The sequence below is a fragment of the Gymnoscopelus microlampas genome (genome assembly GCF_963454915.1).
Source record: "Gymnoscopelus microlampas genome assembly, chromosome: 14".
Classification (NCBI taxonomy): Eukaryota; Metazoa; Chordata; class Actinopteri; order Myctophiformes; family Myctophidae; genus Gymnoscopelus; species Gymnoscopelus microlampas.
The window spans coordinates 37616815-37634558 of NC_139951.1; the positions used below are offsets into that span (position 1 = coordinate 37616815).

The 17744-nt window shown below is 43.3% G+C and overlaps 1 protein-coding gene across 4 annotated transcripts in view; it reads right to left on the minus strand.

Annotated features, from left to right (window-relative positions):
- Nucleotides 1-468: 468 nt before the first annotated feature.
- pax2b (paired box 2b) overlaps nucleotides 469-17744 on the minus strand; it is a gene marked incomplete at both ends in the record, with an annotated part of 33972 nt that continues 16696 nt past the window's right edge. Inside the window, 5 exons of one of the 4 annotated variants that reach the window (XM_084078719.1) lie at nucleotides 469-593; nucleotides 1076-1162; nucleotides 2958-3059; nucleotides 12192-12312; nucleotides 16736-16911. In XM_084078719.1, the coding sequence (XP_083934845.1) occupies nucleotides 469-593; nucleotides 1076-1162; nucleotides 2958-3059; nucleotides 12192-12312; nucleotides 16736-16911 (611 nt within the window). Of the gene's footprint in view, nucleotides 613-1075; nucleotides 1163-2957; nucleotides 3060-12191; nucleotides 12313-16735; nucleotides 16959-17744 lie in introns of all 4 variants that reach the window. The other 3 variants (XM_084078717.1, XM_084078720.1, XM_084078718.1) reach the window with 3 other exon arrangements.

Consider the following 17744-nt stretch of genomic DNA (forward strand, 5'->3'; position numbering starts at 1 on the left):
TCCATGATGGGACAAAAAAAAAGAAGCCGTCTCGCAGCTTATACCGTGAAAATAAATTTCCTTGGTCGTTTTGATACATTATTTATTTTTATTTTGTATTTTTTTTTTTTTTATCACCGCAGTTAGTTACCACCCGGTAAAGGGAGTAAAAGAGTCTTTCAGTGTCTCATAAACATCGAGTCTTGTAGATTGAAGAAGAAGAGGTTGGAGACTTTTTCAAAATGTCCCGAAATTTGAGAAGAGAGAAGAAGTTGGCTGGGATCCTGAAACCACTGTTTCTTCATGGTGTGTGTGTGTGTGTGTGTGTGTGTGTGTGTGTGTGTGTGTGTGTGTGTGTGCGCGTGTGTGCGCGTGTGTGTGCGGGTGTGTGTGTGTGTGTGTGGGTGTGTGTGTGTGTGTGTGTGTGTGGGGGTGTTGTAGGGTACATTTTACGCGCAGCTGCCCCCAGTGTCCAACAGACCATACACTTCACACCGGGGCTATGTGGTGGAGGCTCAGGCCACGGTCTTGCAGGTTGATTTGGTTTCCATGGTAACTAGTGGCGGTCATAGGCAGTGGCAGCAGTGGGAGGGGCGGAGCCTCTCGATGCGGCACTATAATAATATGGGGAACCTGAAAGTTAACAGAAAGAGCGCAACACATGTAACATCAGCCATCAAACACCGTATTCCAAACTGAAAATGTAATTTATCTCAAATTAATTTAGGTTTATTCATTGTTTTATGTCCCAGGGTAGTTAAAAAATATGTTTTGGGGAAAGAAATCTTAGCATAGGCCTACATGTTATTTCACAAATTACTGTTCATCACTCCAAATCGTTGCTGTCAGGCAGAAACCTCATATCTCCATATTTGAACTTTGTATGTGTTTTCATTAATTAATGCCCTACTTTAGCATACAATAGTGTCACACAAAAGTAGTGAAAATAGCAGCTCTACAAGCTCAGGCTATTTTAGCTATTTAAAAAAAAATGTTTTTAAAATAATGATTAGAAAAAGCTACGGTTTTGGAAATACAAGTTTTCCACCCGACGGCAACAAAATATTTTTTTGATCCTAATTTTATTTGTACTCACTTAGTAATGCTGGGTTGCTGAATCGCCAAGCTTCATTGTAGGTTGTGTACTGTGGATGACTGTAGGGGTTCCCCGAAAACTCGCTCCCTGAAAAACAAAACAACAAATCAATTAGCATTTCAATGTGTCAAACCATTACCTTTTCACATGCAGTCATTTCTCATCATTCAAACTGGATGCAATTTGAGGGGAAAATGATAGTCATCTGTGTGAGACCAGTCAAGCAAGTAATTTATTTCTTTTTCATTTCACTTAAGTTATGCAACACTGAACAATACAGGATGCCACACTAAAGGAGGCTTTCCCTGTCCCATTTATGGATATCTGGCCATTATTTATGCTACAGTATATTCCAAACCATTCTAATAAATACCTTGTGGCATTAAACTGTTTCATGCATACATTTTTCATATATGGCACAATAAATCTGGCAGTATTTCTTTGAGGAATTTTAATGACCTCAATCTGAACCGGCCCCCAATCCCTGGTCTAATGTTTTGTATCTCAGAGTTTCATTGCACAGGAAGTAACTTGGGCCATGTCATGGAGCATTGCTGTTGGTTCAACGCCATTCCTTCTTTTATGACACAATAAAGGCTAGATTTTATATGATGCTGGTGAGAAATAGCTTTGCTTTAACAGTGTTTCGGGGCCCGTCACTAAATCTTAGTGGCTGTGGGGTTGGATGAATGGCTTATAACATACAGTATAACCACTGCCCGAGGGATTGAGGCTCTCATCTTTTGCTCTGTCAACATGAGAACAAATGGAAAACAACAGGAAGTTTAACTACGTCTCACTGTATCACAGGATCTCTCTCCGAGAACTGTACCGGTTAATATCTCAAAGCAAAAAGAAGCTCTCTCTCTCCTTTTTTTGCTAATAGCAAAGCTAGTATTCTGCTGTATTGTCTGTATTGCATAACATGAGTTGAAATCAAAAAGAACAAAAAAGGCGGTGACTTATAGAAGAATCGCATGCATCCACCAGATTAGGATTCCCAGTCGCCTTTGTCGCGGCAGTCGGCTAATGATATGCTAACAAGACTCCGCACTTGATTGGTTTTCCCTTTCCACATGGGTTAACCACCTCAAAGTAAAATGCTAAACCACAGAGTGCCTATATGGAGTATCCAAAAACAGATCCGTCCTGCTCGTGTCTGGTAGTGAAACACTAGCCCACTGAACCCTCCTCGGAGAGATAGCCATTTGAATATTTACCAGGCTCCCATGCCTCTCTGTCTTTTGACCCTTAACTGTTTGCTGTGAACCTGAACTGCAGGTTAAGTAGTGGGGGGGAAAGGGATATGCTCCGGAGCGCCGGGGCTGGGGAGCCGCTGTTTATCGACGGCCGCTGAGAATGGCCATGCCGGGGAGATAATGAGCCAATAAGGAAGGAAGGGAAGGTTATAGGAAGGGAAGAACTCTCCTCTCCCCTGTCTCTGATCACTTATTCCACCTGTCTAATCCAATCATACGCAGGGAGCTAATATAGGCATGTGTGTGCCTCCTACCCTACAGGTCAATATTCAGTGCCTTCCTGTGTAATTTGGTGCTAAGAGTCTCCTCTGTGGGCTTCTGGGTCCTTACATCTGCTCTTTTTTTTAGGGCAATGCCCTCTGTTACACACAGATACATATAAATATAGATTTATATGCCAACTCCTTAGTGTTAATAACTCAAAGTTTAAAAATGGACTCTTAAAAAGGGTCAATTTGCCCTCTGTTAAATAATTAACCACTCAAGCCCTATATACTGTATTTCATCGTACTATAAATAGCCTGGCAAGCTCACAAGCTTGTAGATCTGCTATTTTTGAAAGTTAAAAATAACATTGCCCAAAATGGGGACGCAAGGGATAATGTAGTTTTTTTTTCACTCACCAGGAACCATTCCAGCGAGTGTGGAGGTCGGGTAGCTGCCCTGGCCTGTAGGGGGAACATGAGGGGGGTACCCAGGTAAGGTTGTGTTGGCCATATCCCGACCTAGAGAGACAACATAAAGAACACTTCATTACTACTGTTTTCACTGTTAAATGTGACAACACTGCCATCACACCTCATCTTATGTGACAGAAAAATGCTGTTTACTGTAATTGCATATAATGCCAATGTCATGGCTTGAGCATAAGTTAGAATTAACAACTGTCGTACTGATTAATGTCTTAACGTCTCACAAAAGAAATAAGACACAAATAGACCTCAAAACGTTAGTCAAGATCAAAAAGTATCATTCCACCTCTGAAAAAAAAAAAACTACTTCTACTCTATTTAAGATTGTAATAAAGAAGTCTCCTTGTTGCAACAATCAAATACCATTGTCTAAATATAGCGACCTTTACTGAACTCCATGAGCCTCCTCTCTCTTCTCCATTAGCTAGGGCAGAGCGCAATTGTAAGGACCAACTACACTGGCCTCTCGAGTGCAGATGCTCCATATTCAGCTCTGTAATTGGGAGTGACGGTTGGGTCCCCCCCCTCCCCCCATGCTGCCCCCCCGAGCCACTGTGCTTTTTGGGCCACCGCACTCAGAACCCAATCTGGCCAGCGCTGTGGTGGACGAGGCCCCTGCGACATTGTCAGCAAAGAGGGCCGCTCGCGCTCAAAGGGGAAATCATCTCCCAATGGAGCTTTAATGAGGAAAGCTGGTGGGCATAATACAGCATAACGCCACAAGACATACTGTGGAGTTATAGAGGCATCGGCACTTATCCGCTGTTTAGTGGCTTTATATAAACAATGAATGTTCACTGATACAGGCAAAGTAAAACGGCACTTCTGTGCTTCCTCCGCAAGCCGCGAGCCAAAACGAGATATTCTAAGACGAATAACGATGCAAAAATGATTTTGTACGGCTTTTTTTCTCCATGTGTTTATTGAAAACTGGGAGTGTTTAGAAGTTACAGGATAGCCCAGAGGACAGAGGGGGGCCTTGCCATGGCTAAAAGGTTTGCTGTCCCCGCAACAGCCAGTGTCTTTCCCTGCCAGAGTGTCCTATGAGCAAGGCGTGATACCTGCTCATTGGCAATAAATTGCTCGGAATCAAATACGTATGTCTCACTGCAGGCATATGCAAATAAAAACAAAAAGTACTGTGTATGTTGTATAGGGCATAGCAGTGGCGGCGATTTTGTGGTGCCACAGATAGAACGCCCATTCATATTGATTATTTTAAGCCCGGAACCAAGCCATCTAGGCTTCTGGTGAGTCATGACCATAAAACATTTGATTCTGTGTCAAAAAATATTTGAAAACCGCAAAAAGGGGTATTTTTTAAATATAGTATATCATTTAATTCAATTTTTTTTTATTCACCAGGAGCCTTGATGGCTTGGTCCCAGGCTTAGAATAATTGGTTTTCTATCTGTGGCACCACAAAATGGCAGCCACTGCTATGCCATATGGGCGGGACCAGGTGCTGTACATTCTTCTCAAAAAATTATGTTGTTACATACATAATTTTGCATGTGGCCATGACTGTTACGTAATGAATACGACACTACAATGTTGCGTGGTTTACATGGGCAAATAAATCAAGCTAAACTTGTCGTACAATGAGTGGGGTTGGGATCCGGAACCGGTGCAAACCGGATCCACATTTGGAAAAGATTCTCTGAGAGTGTACAAATGGAACCAAATGTAAGAGTCCAAATAGACTGTAGCGGTCTATTTAGGAATCGTTAAGGCAACCGCGGTGTTAGGGAATCGGACCGTTAAAGAGGGAATCGTTAAGCAACCGGAATTGTTCAAATCCTAAAGGATCCAAGCCCTAACAACCAGTAGCAAAAATAGCCAATCTACAAGCCCACAACACCTCGCAAGCGCTGTGAGCTTCTAGATCTGCTATTTTTCAGGAGAATTTGGATTTTTCTTTTTTTTTTTTTTTAAGGAAAAGTTCACCTATAATGACACTTATGGCCCAAAATAGGGACGCCAGGTCGAAAGTGTTTAATTGAGGGGGGAAGTCATGGCACGTTTGAGTAATGTTAGTACCTGCTGGTATAGGCTGGCCAACATACTGGCTGCTGCGGGGCCCATGGGGGCCAGGAGGGTATGAAAAGGTGGGGGCCTCTAGTGAAAGGGCAGGGTGGCAGGGCTGGATGTCCGCAAGGCCCAGACCCACCAGGGAGGAGGAGGAGAAGGAGGAGGAGGAGGTGGAGGTGGAGGTGGGTGTGAAAGGAGCCATGGAAGCCTCATACGGCTCCCGCTTAATGCAGGATGGGGATGGATGAGTGAACGCTTCTGCCAGGATGGAGGAGAGATAAAACAACAGATACAATATGAGAGAGTGACATGGGGGCATTGCACAAAATCAAGCGAACACACACACACACACACGCACGTGTGCACGCACGTACACACATACACACACACACACACACACACACACACACACACACACACACACACACACTCGCTAACACACACACACACACTCGCTAACACGCATGAACCCATTCACTCATACACGCAAATAATAAAATCAAGATATAAGCGATTAAATGTCTATCTTGTGTTCATTTGAAAATGGAACGATTCATAAACCGATTAGGACTTTTTGTCGCCCAGGCGTTTGACTATTTGAACGCCGGCGTCGGCGCATGGAACGCCGCATTGTGTTTGAACACGGTCAAAGTGCTTAAAGACTGAAGGGCTCCGCTGTGTGTTAAGAGCTTTACAGAGAAGAGTGAGGTCATGGCAGACCATTCATTTATAATAAGAATTAGTTAGCCACAAGCCAGTGCACCTCAGTCAAAGAGAGCTGTGGGAGTACTGTGGGTGGGGGGTCTAGCCGGGTTGGAGGGGGATTGTGAATGAGTGTGTGTATGTGTGTGTGTGTGTGTGCGTGAGTGCGTGTGTGTGTGTGTGTGTGTGTGCGCGTGAGTGCGTGTGTGTGTGTGTGTGTGTGTGTGTGTGTGTGTGTGTGCGCTCCCACTGTTCTGTGTGTGCTTGCCACACACATAACAGTGGGAGCTTTTGTGTTGGTGCAATAATACGCATCTGTCCAATTTGTCATACATTATTATGGCAGCAGCCACACCAGCCACTTATTTCCCAAATGTTGGCAACTAGAGTTATATAAGCTCATACTGTAAATTAATGCCAAACCTTTGTCTGGCAATCAGCTCCAAATAGCTCACTTCTTTTGAAAATACATTGAAAAAAGCTGATCAGCTATTTTCACTATTTGTCATAAGTACAGTATATTATAGAGCTTAAGTGGTTAACTAGCAAGAAAGCTAAAAAGACTGCAACTTTCCAAGCTATTAATCTTTGGGAGAAATATCCAACAACAACAAAATCGCAGTTTTATTCATTGCATACAGCAAATAGTGTACTACAAATAGTGCAAAGGCCAACAATTGCTGCTGCTGTTAGAGTCTCATAGGCTGGCTTCTAAAACATAAGGTGAAGCTACAAAGCTAGGAGGCCATCTTTTCCAACAAAGCTGTTTACTAACCGAACTCTCAACTTAAAGGGGATTTTCCACTACAAAGCAACATGAAAATAATGTACCAGATCAAGACATAACTTAATTGTCCCTACTAGTCATTAATGATGCATAAATATACCTCTATCCTCACTCAAATTCAAACTAGTTGACTTTGTAGATGACTACAAGACACACTGGATAAACTAACAGTTTTATTATGGTCTTTTGATGAGATGCCCGCAGCATTTGACCTGAGCTTATTTTACTCTCTAGGTAAGCAGCTACGTATTTGACAAATACAATACTAGGCGCAGAGTGGCAATTCCTTTAACCCTAATCTCAAATGTCTGGAGACCTCATATTTCTTTTTTTTTCAGGGAGGCTTTACTGTACATCTTCCTGTGATGCTAGGATGTAAAACACAGTACATGATGGACTGACATTGGCTTATTCCTTTGTTTGAACTACTACTGTATGGGCGATTTTACAGCAAGATTTCTCCAAGGCTTGTACTTATATCTGGGTGGGTTCCAATTTTTATTTCACCAAATTGACATTCATTCGGTCATGGACCCCCATTTCAAGTGATTCTGTCCTATAGGGACCCTGATTTGAAGATGTTTTGGTTTAAATGAAATGAAATGGTCTAAATGTCATGATTGTAACACTATGCATGAATGTGCATGCATAGTTACAGTATACATGAGAAATACAGTAGATAGTAAGCACCCTCTCAATGTAGCTGGTCATCCTAGTCACATTCAACATTCTTTGCATATGAGAGTACTAAACAATGATAAAGTTAAAGCTAATACTCTCTCTGACCAGTCAGTAGTCTGATACCTTTTGGGATCGTCAGAGCTCGCTGGAACCTCAACGGTGGTGTAACAAAAAACGAAAAGTCTATTTTGCCTAATGGTAAAGAAAAACGCAATGGCGAGTCATGTTATACCATATCATGCAGTGGAAAGGCACCATTAAACTACTCCTCATTTGAATGGGGACCCCTGGTATCCCCTCAAGGACCCCTAGGGGTCCCTGGATTACAGTTTGAAAACCAATGGGATATACAAATGTCACATGATCAGAAACGCATGCATTTAGAATATTTGCCATCGATGCCTTTTACACTTCTTCTTAGCCCAACTTACACAGTACATTTGGGTCCATTTGTTGCGAATTAACACTGGGGATTTTACTGTGTACAGTTGTATATGATTGCCAGGCACTCTCTGTCTGTTGCTTTATGTCCCCTTTAAAGCCCCTCTTTGAGAGAGGCGCCGGTTGAAAGGACTCTCTGTATAGCAATGATAGCCTCATTAGCTGCGTCCTAGCCATTGTTGTTTTACAACAGCGATGTGTGCCCGGATTCTCATTAAAAGATGGACTTCTTTATAATGTCTGCTTCAGCTGACAGTCCCCTTAGATTCAACGCCAGAAAATCAAGCTATTTATTTTCCTCTGCCCTCTTTTTTTCCCTTCCAAAACAAATCAATGCAAATATTTTTGTTTTTGTTTTGGTCGGCTGTTCCAAAACAGCCTGTTGATTTCTGTCTTGACCGCATGAACCCTAGAAGCCCCATTCTGGGGTGAACATTCCACGAAAATAGCTGATCTGCAAGCATTCCACGAAAATAGCTGATCTGCAAGCTCACAACGCATCGCAACACGACGTGAACTTGTAGATCGGCTATTTTCGGTGGAGAGATTTGGTGTACAGGGACAAAAGGAGGGGGCCTACCTAGTCAATTAAGTATATAGGGTTTAAAGTTAATAAAGTTGATTCTTGATTCTTGTTTACAGTGTAAGTGGTTAATGAGAGATGGTTTGTCGCAGGATCTATTGAGATAAGAATACAGTATTGTTCTTTCAGCTCAGGTTTAGTTTGTGGTGGAATTTCATAGAAACGGCTTTGTTTATTTGTTTAAAAGTACTTGTGCTACGATACAGTATGTGACAGCCCATTGACAGCGACAATTTAAGTATATAAACAACTTTCAACTGAGAACAAACCACAACATAAATGTACAGAAAGGAATCGCTGCCTATTCTTTCCCAGATCTCCGCTTGTACCGAGTGACAAGAGCGTCGCTTCAACTGGGGACATTTCACCCTGGAAGAAACTGGTCCTGTCAACGTGCGATTACCTCGTTGAAAGACACAGATGCATGAGTTTTATCTCAACCCACAACAACATGACAAATAACAGGGACCCCCGTGATGTACGGCCCTTCCAGCATTCATATCGGCTTGATTTCTTAAAACACCAACAGGAAAACCGGGTGACCTTCTTTTTATTTGGCACAGGAACAAAGTCATTTGTGAATGACTCTTTTGCTTGCGAGAGTATTAAATTTACCATGACAGGGACACCTTCGTGTTTGCTACAACAACAACCAGAAATCTTTGACCTCCATTTTCTAGGCTATATGCAGAATGGAGCAATTTATCACCAGCCAAAAATCTCTGCACCCTAATTAATTACAACTAAGTAAAGAATGTTTGGAGAGCCAAATTGCTTTAATTCCCCGAACACCGGCTGAAAGTCATTCATTATCAAATGTGTGCTCAAAGGTTAGTTTGCTTTTGTGAAGACGAAATAAGCATTAATTTCGGAGCCCGGCGCTGAAGTTCCCCTGTGGGAAGAGAGGCGAGTGGTTTGTCATTGGGGCCACACATCACTGACAGCAGGTTCGCCGTCTGATCGTTGCTCGCTGCTCACTGGACAACGGCAAAGTCTTTGTGCCTTGCTGTCAGAAGTTCACACAGGGAGCGCTCACTCGGCTTCTTTAATTGAAATGGAAAGTTTAAAGAGTTCAAATGACGGCCCTCGGCAGCCCGCAACTTTTTGTTTCTAATGAGTGCAAGCACGGGACGGATGAAGACCAAGTGGGTCCACAGGAGCACCTGCTTTGGCCCTTGAAGGAGGAGGAGTGTCATTGACTCAGGGACAAGAGGGCTTGAGAGTCTCCCGTTAACAGGCCCAGCAGGGAATAGGTTTAAACAGTCCTCAGAAGGAGAAGGAGGTGTAAAACTCCCACTGAGTGCTCAGGGGAATTGGCTCTGTGTTCAAAGGCGGCTTGGAAGTCTCGAAGCCCCACCAAACATCGCGGGCGGGTTGAGTAATTTCAGGATATATACAGACACCCACTTGGTTAGAAAATGCTGGACAATTGCCCGTATCGAAGCCATCTCCCCACTTATTTTTCAAGATACAAAAAAAGTTCAGAGCTCCTCCTTCCACTATTCATAAATTCACCCAAGGCTCAGCCGATATGAATTTTAAGTAGTTTCAGTGAGCAAGAATAAGAAGCACCTGAGATGAAATCCATCTCTCGGAGGGGAATTCATCAAAGAAATTACTTCCCATATCAACAATAGAAATTACCTCACAATATGCAATTGTCCCATCCACATATTCATGGAACCCTTTGGTGTTTTTATGGGTTAATAGGGACTATTTAGTAGGTAATACCACATTAATGTGGAGGAAAGGGAGAGAAGAGAAAAAAAGAATGTTTTAATGGAAGTGGCTTCTTGCCTCTGAATTTCGATGATGTGCACAATGCCCTTAAATCCCTTTCTTATTGGAGCCTGCTTTGCAGGTACTTTTGAGCCCTAATAGGATAAAGCAGAGAACACAAAAGATTTCTATCTCTGAAGCCTTTCAGTTCACTGAGAATTCGGATGTCTGGCAACGAGCACTCTTATGAATCATTCATTTTTAATAGATTATGCAAATTCCGGGACATAAAATCAACAAGATCAATAACTGCAGGCTTTTTAATTGGTGTTAGAAAGCATTTTAAGGATGAACGTAATCTCCAGTTCTTTGCCCCGTAAAGACACAATTAATTTGAAATTGGATCTCGGCCTAAATGCTGCAAGATAATTTACTACTTTTTTTTTTGCACAGCTAAAACGAAATCCTCAGCCAGGCTTATCGCTGGCAAGTAAACTGTAACACTCAGCCATCAGAGACCACACACCTGAGTATCACCTCTTATCCACACTCCCACGGAGGGAAAACCATACTAACTAACTGCCGTAGAAAGTCAAAGTGTTGCTTGTTCCATTAGGCTGACCTCTCATGTGTTGTTTCTTTGTCTCCAGTGAGATATTCAGAACGGATGTGGTGCAGGATAGAGAAACTAATATAATAATTCTTATACATATAGGTGTTACATCAAAATATGCACAGTGCCTCGACGCTGAATTTGTGTTATGCCTAATTTCTACATGTTTGGGCGTAGGAGGTATATCGTACACCCAAAAAATAGACGATCCAAATGCTCCCGAGCTTGTAGATAGGCTATTTTCGGTGGGCAACAAAATCAGGCTTTGGTGTGTCAACCTATTCTTTGTTCACTTCTGCATTGCATTCCTGCATTAGAGCGCATGCCTTCAATGGCCATCTCTGCAGAGACACCCAGCCCCCCTGTAAAACATCCCAGGTGCAAACAATGGTCGCCCAGTTACAGTGAACTGGTAGGACTAGGGAGCCATCAGGACACAAAGGACAAACACACACCTTCCTTCTCACGAGGCCTGCCTTACAGGGGAAATCTACCTCCCACATATTAATGAGAAAAGGGCCTTTCTTTTCTCATAAGGCTGCTCGGCTATCATTTGAGAAGGGGGGGGGGGGGGCTGCCGCAATTTTCAATCACCCTGTCCTTCCCCCCACGCAGAACTCGTTGCCTTTTTTTGATGGCTGCTGCATAATTATATGAATTTTAATAAAAGCTCCATATATTAATCTCAGGCCCCGGCAGTAATCGTAAACTTTCAGTAAACTTAACCTTCTTCTTGGTAATAACATGGCAACAATGAAACAATATTTCAATTAGCCAGGCACTCATTAACTGTGACAAGGAGAATGGGAAGATGAGGGAGGGTAAGACAGAGAGAGAGAGAGAGAGAGAGGGAGAGGGGGAGAGAGAGAGAGAGAGGGAGAGGGAGAGGAAGAGATAAGAGGGAGAGAAAATTATCACAGTATTATAGTTTGGTGGCAGAAATGCCAAAGCATATTTACAATGCACACTGCTGCTGTTTTTTTCTTTTCATTTTTTTCCCTTGGTTTTTAAAACGTACACACAAATCGCCATGTCGCACACAAGGCTCTCCCATGCAGTGAACAAATCACCAGTGCAGCCACGCCGCATGCATGCGGGGATGGAACACAGCAGCACTCAGTCCCGGTGGCTTTGCGAGACCTTGCACTGATACACAGTCATAGTTGTGATGTGCTGACACCAAAGGTCCTTGTCCAACAGTGACTGAACAGCCCCCCCCCCCCCCTGCCCCCCTCTCTTTATCACCCTTGCTTGTTCAGCAAAAACACAAGATGGAAGACTGCTGCTAACATCATAGCTCGTACCACATTGTCGTACCACCTTTTCAGCTCAGAGTCGAGAGGTATCAAAAAAAAAAAAGTATTCACGCTTTACTTTGTTTTGGTTTTTGTGTTTGTCTTGCTTTTATTTTTGAAGTATTTCTTGGCGGACGGCATTCAAATTGCACAACATTCTTTTCTCTTTTTTTAGTTTTTTATTTCACTCATTTTTTTCTTCTTTTTTCATGGTTGTAAAACAAGATCATAATCCCCCCTCAGCTGAAGCTGTGGCTTGGCAGCGTAGCGTAGCGGCACACAGTGCTTGTTGTACTACGGCACTTGATCTTACCTACAGGGTAGCTTTGCGACACGCCGGGGCCCAGGTCTGGGTTGGCGCCGGAGGATAGACTGGGTTTGACTTCGTCCAGGCCGGGATTCAGGGCAGGGAGCGAGTGCGAGTACTCATTAGCCTGGTGGGGGGACGATGACAGTTCAATCATTACACAACCAAACAACTCCTAGGTGGACATCCTCTGGTACCACCACGAGCTGTTCCACATTGTGTATATCAGTGGTTCCCAAACTGGGGGGGTCGGGACCCCCAGGAGGGTCCCCAGATTATTTGGGGGGGGGGGGGGGTGATTTGCTTAATGTGCAACATTGTTTTCTCACTCAACAGTAAACAAACCAACATACAGTATAGGTTTATACAGGGTATCTGCACATTTCTAAAGTTACAATTTAATGACTTTTAAGACCTCTTTTAATACCAAAATGGCCAAATTGTCAAATAGTATGTAAGAACGAGGTAAACATTATGAAAATAGCCGATCTACAAGCTCTCAACGCTGGCAGTGGGAATCGTTGTGAGCTTGTAGGCTATTTTCCACAATATTTATTCGTGGAACCGAGTCAAACTAAATGTAATGCCTACAATTCCAAGTGCTTGTCAGGGTCGGGGGGTCCCCAGTTCAAATATGATTATTTTGGGGGGTCGCGGCCTGAAAAGTTTGGGAACCCTTGGTGTGTATGAATGCGTTTGAGAGCACTTGATATAAATGTTTGTGTGCGTGTGCACGTGCTTTTGTGTGTGTGTGTGTGTGAGAGAGAGTAGTCTCGCTTAGCCAGACAACTATTCCACAATCTCCGAATGCTATATAGAGTCTGGAACTACACCTCCCGAAATCCGAGTAAGGAAGCTGGCATTTCCAGTCACGAAAATATATTTTAAAATGTCTTTACATTTTATTTTTTAATTTTAATTGCTAAGCAGCAAGCTATATATGCTTAGATGACTTTGATTCATATTAGTTTGCGCAACTGTAAAGACGAAACGGAAGAGGGGAGGAGGCTTCACATCCGCTTTATATTTTACTCATGATCAGAGCTTCCGTGTCCCAGACTGTATGACCGGAAGCATTTGAAAATTGTGGGAGGCAACAGTCTGGCCATGCGAGACTAGAGAGAGAGAGAGAGACTGCGTGTGAGCATGCGTGCCAGGTATTAGTATACTGAGAAATTGAACTTGTGAGGACCATTCTCTTGGACTCCACAAGATAACAAAGATTCTTTAGAGCTTTAAGGAGCTGTAAGGTTACATTTACTGTAGGAAAATATTCAGGTTGGGTTAGGATTAGGCATTTAGGGGTTAGCTTTAGGGGCTGGGATTGGATTAGGGTTTTTTGGTAAAAAGAAAAAAGACAATAGCCAATAGCCTACTAAAATGTTGCTGTCCTCACAAGTATATTAATACCAGTGTGTGTGTGTGTGTGTGTGTGTGTGTGTGTGTGTGTGTGTGTGTGTGTGTGTGTGTGTGTGTGTGTGTGTGTGTGTGTGTGTGTGTGTGTGTGTGTGTGTGTGTGTGTGTGTGTGTGTGTGTGTGTGTGTGTGTGTGTGTGTGTGTGTGTGTGCGTGTGTGTGTGTGTGTTGGAGCTGCGGGGCGGCAGTTCAAGCATATCATGAATGTATTTTGGTATTGTCTGAGAGGAAGTAAGGATTTTGAGATGAGTCTAAAGCCGTGGCGTCAGCTGGCCCTTTGTGCTCGACTGCGGTCCTACAGGCCTGATCAGCCAAGGGAGAAAGCAGTCCTGCTTTGTTACACACACACACACACACACACACACACACACACACACACACACACACACACACACACACACACACACACACACACACACACACACACACACACACACACACACACACACACACACACACACACACACCATGTGGCCCTGTGTGAAACCATTCACTTTTTTTCCCCATTTTCCTTTTTTTGCGCTTTTAATTTGGACTCCAAACCAGCTTTTAATTTTATTGCCCAGCTGAATAGAAACACTTGTGCGACCCACACTAGTCGTCACCGCTTCTAAACGATCATGACAAGATAACGTGCATGCTCGAATTGATGTTGTTTGTATTGTGTATTGATACCACAAAGCTTTTTTTTATATAGCATTAACCACTTGAGCCCTATATACGGGTACTTTGTAATACGACAAATTGTGAAAATAGCCAAACTACAAGTTCACAACGTGTCGTTCCGCAATCCGTTGTGAGCTTGTAGATCTGCTATTTTCACTATTTTTGAACATTTAGAAATATATAGTATATATATATATAATGACATGCCCAAAATATGGATGCCAGGTTGAAAAGTGGATAGATCTTTCGCTAACCGCTAAGTTGACTTTTTCTATTTTTGTTTTTTAATCCTACTGCCTACCTCGTCGTATTCATGCGTAACTGGGCTAAAAGGGAGCCGTGGCAGATGTTTTGCAGTTTTCTTTAATGAGATGAGACTTCCGGAGACTCTGTGTTGACAATGTTCGTCCAAAAGCCCAAATGTGTGTGTGAGTGGCTCACTGGGCCCTTGCTCCCACAGGGGGACGGCTGTGACCCTGCTCTTGTCTGCCACTATCACCGATAAACTCTAATTGTCTGCTACAACTGTTCACTGGCACAATGTCGGATGTTTTCCTCTATTCTTGAGGGCCTCAGACGCCAAACAGACGTTTTATCATGCAGATAAAGGGCAGGAGGGGGAACGCTGAAAAGATACATTTGAAAAGGATGACCAAATGGCCAGCAGAAGTGTGGGAGGGGTTGAATCCATTGAGTTTTGCATCTCCAGAATGGGTTTTTAATACCCTGCTACAGGGACCCAGACACTGGCTAATAGGGCCACATTTTCCAGAGAGAGAGAGAGGGAGAGAGGGAGGGAGGGAGGGAGGGAGAGAGAGATAGAAAGAGAGGGAGAGGGAGAGAGAGAGATCCATGAAAGGCAAAGTGCTCTGATTAATATTGCATTAAATTAAAGCTGATTTTTCTAGACCGTTTCTGGCCTGTACTACTGGTCCTTCTTTTTTTCCCCTTTTCTTTTTAGTCTACCCCGTTTTCCCTCTGCTTTTTAATACTCTCTCTGACGCTCTTTGTGATTGCAAGTCATTTCCAATTCGTTTTGGTATTGATCTTCCAGTAGAAATCAGTTTTGTAATTAGCTGCAAATTAGGGCCTCTTCTGGAGGTGAGGCCTGTCCCACTGATTTATCACCTGCGTAATTCGCCCCGATTGGAGAGAAATTAAAATGAACTCAATTAGGCGATTGCTTTTGCTTTATGGGTCCGACTTGTAGTTTCACGGGAGAAATTAATAGTCTCTTGTTGTTAAATAGTATAATGAAAGTAAATAAAGGTTATCCATTGTAATAAGCTCTGAGATTTTAATAAGAAGCACCACATATAAGGGCTCTGGTCTACGTTTTGATGTGTGTGTGTGTGGGGGGCTGTTCTCCGAATGCTTCTTAATATTTTAAATCATGATGGATAGATGGCGGTGGTGAGTGTGATTTTAATGTCAGAAGGAACAACTATGGAAGGTTTTGTGAGCAAAAAATGAAGGCTTCTTGCTGTGTTTGCTATTCATATACATACATTTCATATAGACATATTGCAATTAAAGCAGCTTTGTAAAACAGTCTCAGGCACTACATCAAGAATAGGGATATAAAAAAAAAAGACGACATGAAGCAATATTTGAATAACATGGCAAAAGATGAAGAAAAATCTAAGTATTGATTAATTTCATGTTGCCTTACTGTTATTCTCAATTATGGGGGATCCGAGGAATGTGTTTTTCATCACAAAATCAATAGTGTGGGAGTTTTTTCTTGTGATCCCTGTAGCATTTTACATGCTGGTTTGTAATACAGTGGAATTATTGTTTAACCACTTATGCCCCGTTCAAATCCTTTCCAAAATGGCAGATCTAGAAAGCTCACAATGAATGTGTCACGATGCGACACATTGTGGGCTTGTAGATCTGCAATTTTTGAAAACTTTTGAAAGTGGTCGCCTATAACAGTGGTTTTCAATCAGTGGTCCGGGGACCACCAGTGGTCCTTGAGGGGGTTCCAGGGGGTCCCCAGACAAATTAATAGTTAGGAACCAAATTGAACCTTGTGTGTCTGTAACTCTGAGACTGTACAAATCGACATTTGGTTCCATTTGTACACTCTCAGAGTTAAATGAACACTAATGATGATGATACAGTGTAGATTGGGACCCCCAAGAAATCAAAATGGTTGAGTCCCTGGCATATCTTTTCAAATGGGGGTCCGTGGGCTAATATGCGTCAATTTGGGGGTCCTTGATACAAAAAGGGTTGAAAACCACTGGCCTATAATGACATGCCCAAAAGAGGGATGCCAGGGCGAAAAGGGTTAACCGCATCACATTTGTGCATTTAGTGCTAATTTTTAGCAAAAAAAGGCTCTTTTCATGTCTTTGTCTTTTTTTTCCCCCCATTTGAAACTTGACACCATAACACATGCACAACGAACATGAGGGGGCGGAGGCGGGAAAAGGTGACGCGTCAAAGCGTCACCGTACTGACCTGTTCGGGTTTGACATGCTCCGACGTGGGGAAGACGTCAGGGTACGGCGGGCGCTCAAAGACCCGGTCCAGAGCCTCCAGCTGCTGCTGAGTGAAGGCATCTGCCCTCAGGTGCTTCCGTAAACTCTCCACACTACCCTGAGAATCACTGTGTGGGCCAGAACCATCTGAACCATCTACAAGAAGAGAGAGCAACAATGCGAGATGCTGACCCTGGGTACCACTACTCTGGGGGATGAGAGTAGGATATACACAGCAATGGAGTGCAGATTTTTTTTTTCTTTTTTTTCCTCCAGCATCTTAATAGCCGCGGTGGTGCGCCACCAGGCTACTGTACGCCTCAGAAGCGTTTCTTCGCCCAGGAACGTCTGCCCCAACACCCCCCCCCCCCTGCAGTATTAACACCATCATGATGTGAAAGCCCTGGGGTAATTGATGGATTACCATCACTTGCAAATATATACATGTTCTCTCGACCATGTATACTAATGAAAGAGGCAGCTAGCCTATTACAGTGCCTTTTTTATTCTAGGCAGAGGATTTTCTTTTTTTCACCCCCCTCGCCGCCCCCCCATACAAGCCCCCATCTGGCCCCCACCCAGAACCTTCTTTTCACATCCACGAGAAATCAAGAGCGTGCGTTTTTAAAAAGCACAATTTCCCTTCTCTCGCAATTTAATACCGCTTTTCATTCCCTGCGAGTAGTACCACCGGGTTCCATTTGGCAAACAGTGGATGGCGGACAAGAGGCAGCGGAATAAAATTGTACAGTCTGGTTCAATCATCTCCTTCAGGGACACACTCCCCAAACACTGGCGTATTCTCCTGACTCCTGACCTGATTACCCTTACTGTTGGGAGAAGGATGCCTTAGCTTTTCCCTTTGTCACTTGTATGCAATGCTTTAACCCTCCCCAAACACACACACATGCACACGTACATGCGCGCACACACACACACACACACACACACACACACACACACACACACACACACACACACACACACAC